We start from the raw sequence: 9,950 nt of genomic DNA, 5'->3' as shown, positions 1-9,950 counted from the left end.
CTCAGTCACATCAGTGGTTCGTAAAAGTAAGAACAAAAGTAAAAGTCCTCTGCTACCTTTATGTTTAAATTAGGGTCCATTATGTGTTTATACTGTCTCCAAATCAACATGACACAAAACTTTGCTGATTAGTGGATTAATTTGTCGTTATTCATTTTAAACACACTACATGGATTTTGCTTAAAGCTACTACTGCTAAAAGTGCTACTGAAGCTATTGATTTTGAAAGCCTCTCTGGACAAAAGCGGTGATGTTCCTACTGTAATAACCAGAAATAAAATGAACTAAATTTTAAAAAACATACCACTCATTGTCCTGCTTGGAAAATGTAAACACACGATCGTTTCGTCTGATTTCAAGGAGAATCTGACCATTAAGAACAACTAGCCAGAAATAGCAGATCTTTTCACAGATGGTCTTGTTAGTTAATGTAGGTCATATCATATCATAGGCATCAGTATTAAACTGACACTGTTTAATAACCAGTTAAAAAACTTCTTGCAGTAGCTTTAAGTTGTAGCCTATGTTTTTTTTTTTCGGAAGCTATGAAAATTGAGAGCTGTAAACCAAATTCTAAATGCAGACAAACACATGGACAACCTGAAGACACCCTTACCTGCTCGACACACGTTGCCTTTCCCCCCATCTGTGCTCTATTATTTATTATCTAGTGTTAATGTGTTGGTGCAACTAGTCCTGCCAGATGCTCTCAATCTTGTGGGGCTCTGACCCTTTTCCTTAAACGTATTTCATCCCCAGGCCTCCATAACTCACCCAACTAGTCATCCATCAGCCCGGAGGTGGTTTCAATTTGTCTCATGATACGCTTCCTTTCTGTTCTGTTTGTCAACTCAGGTCTGCTTATTATCTTTGGTCTTCTGTCAAGTTTCTGACAAAGATTTAGGCTTAGTCCATAAACTGTGCGGGCCATGTTTTATTCATGGTAACACTCTGGTCAAGCCACCTTGAACTAGAGAGAATTAGAGGACTGGACTGGGAAATGGTTGAGTCGGCACTCTTTTGATCCGAGAGACTTCATACCAGCACCTTCAACACACAAACCTGCATATTAATGGCACTAATCCCCTAAAAGTCATGATTTATTGAATAATCTATAGCACAGCCTAACCTGGAGGTCACCACTTCAAAGGCTAAAATAATAACATCAAGTGGTCTACTGGTTTTCATAGAACATATGCCCAGGATCGTAATACACTTTTTGATCCTGTGCCAAAGCAGAGCCGCACTCTGGGAAGGAGTAGGGTTGTCCGTGGACGTGCATAGGAAGGCCATTAGGAGGTTAACTACCCGGCTAATATAATTTCAACTGTTTAAATTCACGAAAAAGGACCTGTTCTTTGATGTGTAATAGGAAACACCTGGCGGCTTCTGCTAAGAGTGAACATGTTCAATTCATTCTCCATGTCTCTGAATGCAACACACAGGGAAAAGCCAATGATAGGATTAATACATGTAACATTATCAGTCTCTAAATGCTCAATTCAGGACATCGTACACAGAAAGTAGATCCTTATCATTATAAAATCACTATATGTGATATATTACGTGATGTTGATCCTGGTGAGCCTAAAAATAAATCAAAGCAAAAAAAAAAAGAAGGTTTACAAAATATTCTTCTAATTGTGGACAAGCTGTGGATGCTTACTAGCTAGCTACTACTACTAAACACTTATAACTAGCAGCTGTGTACTAATAACTTTAAATGCTTGTGGCATACAAGCATTTAATATAGGCAACTATAGGCAACTATCTAACTAACTAACTAATAAATGTCAGTTACACAGCACTATATTTCTAAACGTTTGCTAGCATTCGCTAACATTAGCCACCATACAGTAAGCTACTCATACCACACCAAGTTAGGCTGTAGGTACAACCCCTGAGTGGTTTAAAATGAGCAGCATATTTTATAGCTAATGAGTTTTATTTAAAAGAAGAAAACTGTTATATCTTATTTCAAATGTCTCACTTTAAATGACTGCACTCATGATAAAAGAAGCAGAGTCCTTATACAGAGGCAGCAGCAAAAATCAGAAGCATTTTTATCTTTATTGTATTTAATATAAAACATCAAATATACACTTATTACATTTTAAGTATACCGTAATTATATCTCATTAAGGTGTTGATAATTAAAATAGCAGACTGTCACTCCAGGACAGTTTAATGTCAGCAGGGCGTTAGCCCTCAGTGAAACACATGACTCTCTTAAAGTCCATGATATGCAGAAAGTGGTCATTAAACAAAGCATGCAGAAGATATTCACATTAGAAAATGGCGGCTAACATGAAACACATGCTCTTAAAAAACACACTCCTGAATGAAACCAGCACCAGCAAATCGATTTTGGTGACAGCAGAAAATGCTGCAGCCTAGTCAGAGTGGGAATAATCATCTGAAGGTCCTTTGGTGTCAACAGAGGAACTGAATTACTTAAATAAAAGACAGACAAAGTACAGCACATGGAATTTCTGAACATAAAACAAGCAGAAAAATGTGTCTAAACTGAACACAGTTGTTTAGAGACATCATTTGTACTTTGGAGAAATCATTACACAAAATGAATACTAGCATTAATATAAATACAGTGATTTATTCAAAATGCTACATTTTTTTATATAAAATTCCATATTTGAGCTTTTATATATTTTTCTTTTTTCTTTCTGTTTTTTTTTTTTTTTTATAAAAGTTGATTTAGCTGTAGGCTACGTACCACAAAATCAAGCAGCTTAAATGAATGCTTGGGACTTTGCTAAATCAGAGAGTTAAATGAGAGGATCAAGAGAGAGGCGAAGTCACGCCCTTCACCATGGACCACCATGGGATCTAATATGAACAGTAGTCAGTGGTGTGAGGCATATAATTATTTTATCCTGTTTGAAGTCTTCCATGAATAACACATATAATGGTTGACGATTGAAAAGATAATTTTACAAGTTAAAAAAGTTTCAGTTTGTCGTACAACAGTTGAAGTTAAAGACTGCAAATATACATAATTACACACCCAGAGGTCGTGTGAGTGACTTTCTCCCTCCAAAAGCTAACGTTAGCCAGTGACACTATAATGCCAGTGTGGTTTCGTACCAGGAAAGTTCAAACTGGCAAAGTTCAAACTGAATCATAAACTTATTTTTCTCTCGCCATAAACTACCATTAATTTTTTTTTTTTTTCCAAAGTTAAGGCCCATGGGGCACACCGGAAAGGGCGTAACTTTGCCTCTCTATGCTGTTCTCAAATCTGTCCATTAAATATGGCTATAACCAGGAGATGGTATGGTTAGCTTAGCTTGGCTTAGTACACATGCTGGGTATAAGGGACAGCAGCTACCTTGGCATAAAACCACACAAGCCACACTTTCCTTTTTTACAAGTTTTATGTTTTTTATCCTAACAGGTGTGATTTTTTTACCTCTGGACAAAGCCAGCCTTGCTTTATCTGCATATTTCCTGTCTTTATGCTAAGCTAAGCTAACAAACTGCTGGCTATAGCCTAATATTTAACAGACAGATATAAGAGTGGTATCAATTGTCTCATACAACTCCTGAGAAGAAAGTTTCCCAAACAGTCCAACAAATAAAACCAATGAAACTAGTCCATCATATAGGTGGCTTAACATCTGGTCTACTGAATTGGAAATAACATAAAGAAATAACACAATAAAGTTTTTTTACATTATGCAGCTACCCAGAGGATTGACACTCCACTTCCTGACTGGTGGCTGATCTGGTTAACCCGTCCACGTACACAGTCCAGTGTGAAGAACACCGCTGTGCCGTTATGAACCTGGAAGGACACCCTCAGGCTTACTCCGGCCCAATGGCTGCCCTCAGGCATCTGACCACCCACCTGCTGGGCCAGAGGGAAGGGTCGCGCTCCCTCTGCTTCCCGGCCTCCTCCTGACCCCTCTGGATCACTTCGCCTGAGAAGAGTCACCTTGACCAGGTTGCAGGAATGAATGAGTTTGAGATCCAGAGCTACACTGGCCGTGCCACTCTCCCTGAAGACAAAATCTCGTCTCTGATCTGTGGATCCCTTCCCCAGCAGCCCCATCTGGGACACCTGGGCGCTGGTCTGGCGGAAGAACAGAGGCTTGTTTCGTACTGCTCCTGAGGGAAGGCTGTGGTGAGCCACAGAGGCATACAGAGAAGAAGAGATGGCAGCGGGGATCCAAACCAAGCTGAGGGTACTGATGCCTGTCTCATCACCAAAGAAACGTACATTACACTGAGCAGGTGAGAGGATCTCAAAGCCCAGTGTGTCCCCAGGGCCAACTCTGGACGCTCCAGACAGAGATATGGACGTGTCTCGATAGTGGACACCTGGCTTGAAGGAACGACACAACTCCTTGCCGGTCCCATTGTGGTTGATGTACGCCAACAGTTGGAAGCCCTCACTCACACATGCCTGACCCATGGAGTACAACGCCTGCTGGAATACAAATCGCACAGTGCCACTTTCTGTAAAACGAATCCCACGGCTGTCATGAGTCAACCCTACGACGTAAGGGTCAGAGACAGAGGTAGTGCGGAAGACCGGGCGATAGTTTGTGTGGTAGTGTGCAGACACTGTGGCCTGTGCAGTCATGGCAACAGCCCCGGTGTCATGAGAGAGCCAGAGGAGACTGAGCGGGGCTGCTGAAGGGTCGTACAGCTGCAAACCATCACTGCTTTGGTTACAGTAGTGGCTGGCGCTCCGGAGGAAGAGGGAGATCAAGTGGCCTGGGGCAACCTCTGCTACCCCGCTGATGCTGATGCTCTGTAGCGACCTTCCCTCCTGCTGCTCCACCCTAACACCACTGAGGTCGCGACCTTCAGAGCCGTCTGTGTTGTTCATACGCAGACACACCTGGATGAAGCTGCGACAGCCGTGGCTCACCGAGAGATTCTCATCCAGCCAGACCAGACCGTGCTGCCTGAGCACGAGGCGCCCATCTTCAGCGGACACCAGCCCTGCGTCGGCTCTTCCCTGGATGTGTAGCTGCAGACTAGGGAAGGCGTGTGCCAGGATGTGGCCTTTCGCGGCAGGCAGAGTTACATCTCCAGCCCAGGATAGAGAGAGGGCGCCATCAGGAGCAGGAGCAGGAGCAGGGCCAGAACAGAGGGTGTCTGTAGTGAAGGTACAAGGTGAAGCCACGGTCTCGCCATCACACTCATGACAGGCCTGACACTCATCCATGTCCGAGTTGTAGAAGTAGCCGTGGCCGCACATTCCTGAGCTGGCATCTCGCTCTGTCATGCCCTGACATCTAAATCCACCTGATGACAAGGGGGAAAAAAGTTAGTTAGTTCAAAACTTATTTCAATGTCCTAGTTAGTTCAATATAAATAATCAGTCTGTAGTTCAACAAATTAAATACAGAGAAAGTAAAGTTTGTAGTTTGTAGTTTGTAGTAATTTATGTTACCTGGAGTATTGAGACACTTCTGTTGATCTCCACACAGATCAGCTATTTCAAGGCATTCATCTCTGTCCTGTGATGATGAAAACAGTGGCACTTTGAAATGTCTTATAAAATATGATTACTTGCTCATAGTGGGGGAATCCACAGAATGTCAGCCTACTCTGTAGTTCCACTTCATTCTGCAGAGCTTAATAGCATCTTTCATCTTTCAGCATCTTTTATAGCATCTTTCTTTGTTTTGGTTTACCTTCACTAGTATTTGGCCACAACAGGCAGTTATTAGCTGAAAAAAGTGCTTCCAGTGGAGAATTTAGCAGCTTAAGAGCAAGATATCAGAGCTAGCAGAGAGCAAAGCTTGGAAACTGCACAGGTGGCCAGACACATGACTCTAAACGAATGCTAAAGTTGCACTGTAACTTCCAGATGTGCAGCTATTTTCTAAAAAGTTCCCCATTTCAACTTAATGACCATGTTGTGTTTGCAGCCTGTTTCTGCTGCCCTCAATTGGAAGCAAACAGTACTTGCAGATTTAACTATGTGATCAACAGTATACCAAAGTCTATTGGTCTCTATAGCAGGTTCAGATTTAAACCTGCTTTCTTGTCCTGTCCTCTGCTTCTTGTTTCTTAAGTCTGTCACTCTGTCTGTCCTGTAATTAATATGTTAGATAACATTCAGTGGTGAAACAATGGAAAGTAATCCACTAAAACTCATCCAGCAATGCAAACTTAGATTTTCTCTCATGCTTTAAGTTAAAATGTTGTTATCATGTATGAGTCCTGTTTATGTTCAAGTTCCTGTGCCATACTGTACAAAGTTGATAGTGCTAACCTGGCAGATTCTGTCTGCGTGGACTGAACACTGGGCAACTAGGAAGAAGCCAGCAGGACAGATGGTACATTTCTCACAGCGAGGATGACCGCTGCTGAAGCCGCAGTATTCATCAGGACCGCAGCTCCCACAGGCCAACAGCGAGCGACCCACCTGATGGCAGCAAACACAACAATCATGACAGACTAACTAAACATTGGGGTCAGCTCTGCACATCATATGAAGAGAGTAGATAACCAGATGTCATACTGCAGATAATGTTTTACTTGTTCAATCCACTTAACACATGCTAGATGAAGGACAAGAAAAAGTTTATGTTAAATTAGATTATTATGTGAGATTGAAGCAGGTATGACAACACAAACTTTAGGGATTAGTGCAGTGACGGAAGAAGTACTCACATCTTTTACTAAAGTAAAATAGCAGCATAGAAATACTCTGTTATGAGTAAAAATAGGTAATAGCATCAAAGTTTCCTAAAATTCTAAAAGTAAAAGTACTCATTTTGCACTATGACCCTTTTCAGAATAATTTATATTATATCATATTATTATTATTGATACATTAATATGTACATCATGTTAATGTTGTAGCTGATAAGCATGGGACTTATTTATGCATACACATACATTTATTTGTTGATCATATTTTACATTATTAATTGAATTTGCAAAATAAGTAGTAACTGAACTTGTTAAATAAATGTAAAAAAGTGCTGTGATGCTTCCACAGCAAGAAAACAAAAACAAAACAAAAGAGAAACAGACACATATTCTTGCAAGATGTTGGCTGGTGTGAAAGTAAAACCCATTTTTAAATTCCTTCAGTTACAACTGACTTTTATCACAGTTCACTTACAGATGAGTTAGGTCTGTGAAGATGGAAACATCTGGTATTTACTGACTGATGGCTGTTGTGTTTTTGTACACTATATTCTGAGAACACTTGTACGCCCTGGTTTCCTGCAGCTCACCTCCATCACGCTGGCCTCCATGTCCACCTTGTGCAGGGAGAGAGCCTGCTGTGCTTGGTGGTTTCTAACCTGCCCACTCAGGGTCTCCATGTGACTGTCTAGCTCCCCTTGAATGTTCTGGAAAGATGTTTGCTTGATGCTGTCCATCAATATGTTGTACTGGGCTTTAACCTGGAAGGACGAAACAAGTTTGAAAAAAATCACACTTGTTTTTAGTATGATCACGGTAATAATCACTATGACTTATAACACAGATACACAAAAATTAAATTTAAAAAGCTCTGTATGTATCTGTCCTAATTTCAGCTCTTACAGAACTTTCTCATCATCTGATTCCCATGTGGAAAAGATCCCCCACAGGAAGATCAATGGTCATCATCCGACAAAACAATGTTATAAATAAAATAAATGTTTAATGTTTCTCTAATCGCTTGCCACTAACAAAAGCATCAACTATTAACACATTATTAATCATCATCATCAATCACAGCTGCCTCACTTGCTCCATCTGTTCATACATCCTCCTCTGTTGCTCCAGTATTTCTCTCTGCTGGTTGACCAGCGTCCCCTGCTGCTCACTGAGGAGCCTCTGCAGCTCCTTGACCTCGTCCTGCTGGCCCCTCAGGGCCTCAACCAGCTTCTCCTGGCTCTTCGACAGCTGCAGCTGCAGCACAAGAGCGTCCTCTGATGGAACCTCATTGGTCCCTGTGACAGAGAAAGAAAACTATTACATACTGTAGCAATTTTAGTAATTTTCTCACTGGACAGGCTGCAAATTGACTGAGATTAGTTAATGTCTTTTGCTGAACAATATTTGTTGATTCTCCATTAAGGCCACCATACATTTGTCTGCAGCCTGTTACGGAGTGTATACAAGCACAGAACAGCTGCGTTATTCAAATAATAACAATTACAGGAACTCCTGCCTCCCTCTCACTCAACCCACCCAAGCTCACCCAACCATCCCCACTTGTTAGTTTATCTTTTTTCTCGTTTTGTGGTTAATAATCGCTCACAGGTTGATACTGACCTGGTTTCATGTCACATGTCATCTGTATCCACGCACCACGTTCCGACCCAAAGTCTGGAAGCTCATCCAGAAACTGCGCCGCTCTGTCCGTCACATGAACCGGAGAAGAACTTCCTCTCCCGTCGTCTCCTCCGTGCGCGCCGCAGCCGTCTCCGACGCACGACTTGGGCTTCTGGCGCATCCGGAGGGGAAGTTTACATCCAATCCCTTTACACTCCCGTGATGCATTGTCATCACCGGTCGGGTGGTGAGAGACAGTGGTCGGACAGGTCCCACCGGCGCAGCCAGGATGGAACACCTCCGCCGTGATGGTTCTCGGGTTCGTCCTCACTGTGCCATCTGTACCAGTTTGTTGCGCAAAGCCTCCCGCCTGAGTTTGGATGATGGCGTACGATGCTAACGGTGCACTCTGCGCTTGGTGGTGATTGTAATGAGCATCCTGTTGGTAACTCGGGTAGACTTGTCCTTGTCTGGATTGTGGAGAGGGGTGAAACTGCCGTCGGGACGCCGCTGCCTCCGTGCGCCCCGGACAGTGCGCTCCAACGCATGGTCTCCTCCAGTCCTGGCCAGAGAAACAGCGCGGACCCCGGCAGGTCTCAGATACGCTCTCCGCCCCACTGACTATAGATGCCACACAAAGTAAAATTAAGATAGAGATACCTGCCATGTTGCTATGGTGAAAGGTTAAAATGGAAACGGGCCACGAATGAACGGTGGTCCTTTTTACGCACGAATCCTTCAGCCCTGTAAATCCTGTTTGAACATCACTTGAAGAGAAAAATACCCTCAAATTAGTTAAAGTCCACACACGTAACTGACACAAGTGCTTGCGCAGACCTTCAGCTTGTCTCCATTGCGCGCACCGCGGTTTCTGCCCCCTTTGCCCCTTCTGGAGATAGCTACGTCTAGCCCACATGTGGCGCTCACTGCTCCTAATTGGCAACAGGCTTTGCTCCTAGTCTTAAATTAACCCGTAGCTTTCCCGGACATACCACTGTGCCGACTCACCCCACTCCCACTGAAGCTGTGCATGTGGTAGATATTTGGACTATTTAATGTTATTTCTATTCTCACACCCCAGCGGGTCATAACTAAGCACATTTGTGTGCACAGTTAGCAGAACTTCATGGAAAGCTCCAAACGGTCCAGCGGAATTTCAGACCGTTCAGATTTAGTTTATAGAGTTTTTCACATGTAACCATATCACTCAAAGGGCAAACAGCTCTTTCTTTATTACTTGTTTCCTTTTATTTTGCCATTTATGTTGATGACAGGATCTTCCCTGTGGGATTGTAATAAACCCAGTCAGAATTTGAAATCTCTGCTTTATATGGCGTCAGAGCTTTGATCTGTTCTGTAGAGGGAGGACTTTTCAAACTCTGTGATATTGTAGAGCTGAGGCCAAAACTGCCTCTCCTGTAAAATGTAAACTTTATTACAGTTTATTACCACTCTCATTTCCCTTCCCTGACCCCACGTGGCTTTGATTAAAGCTTTAACCCACATTAGAAACTCTTAAACGTTTCCCTCTTGTCATTTTCATGGCAAAATGGGACACACACACACACACACACACACACACACACACACACACACATATACACACACACAGTGAACATAAGCAACTCGGTGCATCAGTGCTGCACCTTTTAGCAGAGGTTTGTTATGAATCATCCAGAAATGCTTATAAACAG

General features: G+C 42.7%; 1 protein-coding gene across 1 annotated transcript; it reads right to left on the bottom strand.

Annotated features, from left to right (window-relative positions):
* Positions 1 to 3,183: 3,183 nt before the first annotated feature.
* Positions 3,184 to 9,172, bottom strand: LOC146318159 (uncharacterized). The gene is made up of 6 exons (XM_084733182.1): positions 8,257 to 9,172; positions 7,726 to 7,931; positions 7,227 to 7,397; positions 6,254 to 6,406; positions 5,426 to 5,492; positions 3,184 to 5,277 (listed from the first exon to the last, which is right to left on the bottom strand). Exons 1-6 carry the CDS (start codon positions 9,170 to 9,172, stop codon positions 3,695 to 3,697), a joined length of 3,096 nt encoding a protein of 1,031 aa, XP_084589308.1. The 3' UTR covers positions 3,184 to 3,694.
* Positions 9,173 to 9,950: the final 778 nt, after the last annotated feature.

This window comes from Lutjanus erythropterus, chromosome 12 (assembly GCF_056507025.1).
Source record: "Lutjanus erythropterus isolate fLutEry1 chromosome 12, fLutEry1.hap2, whole genome shotgun sequence".
NCBI lineage: Eukaryota > Metazoa > Chordata > Actinopteri > Lutjaniformes > Lutjanidae > Lutjanus > Lutjanus erythropterus.
The sequence above is the reverse complement of the archived record's forward strand: the minus strand, read 5'-3'. Positions and strand labels throughout refer to the sequence as shown.

Bases quoted from the DNA above. Each gene is read 5' to 3' on its own strand.
- LOC146318159 (XM_084733182.1), bottom strand. From the start codon at position 9,172: ATGTGGGCTAGACGTAGCTATCTCCAGAAGGGGCAAAGGGGGCAGAAA. The intron at 7,932-8,256 runs GTCAGTATCAAC...TCTCTGTCACAG, and splicing joins GACATGTGACATGAAACCAG to GGACCAATGAGGTTCCATCA. The intron at 7,398-7,725 runs GTGAGGCAGCTG...TCGTCCTTCCAG, and splicing joins TGTATGAACAGATGGAGCAA to GTTAAAGCCCAGTACAACAT.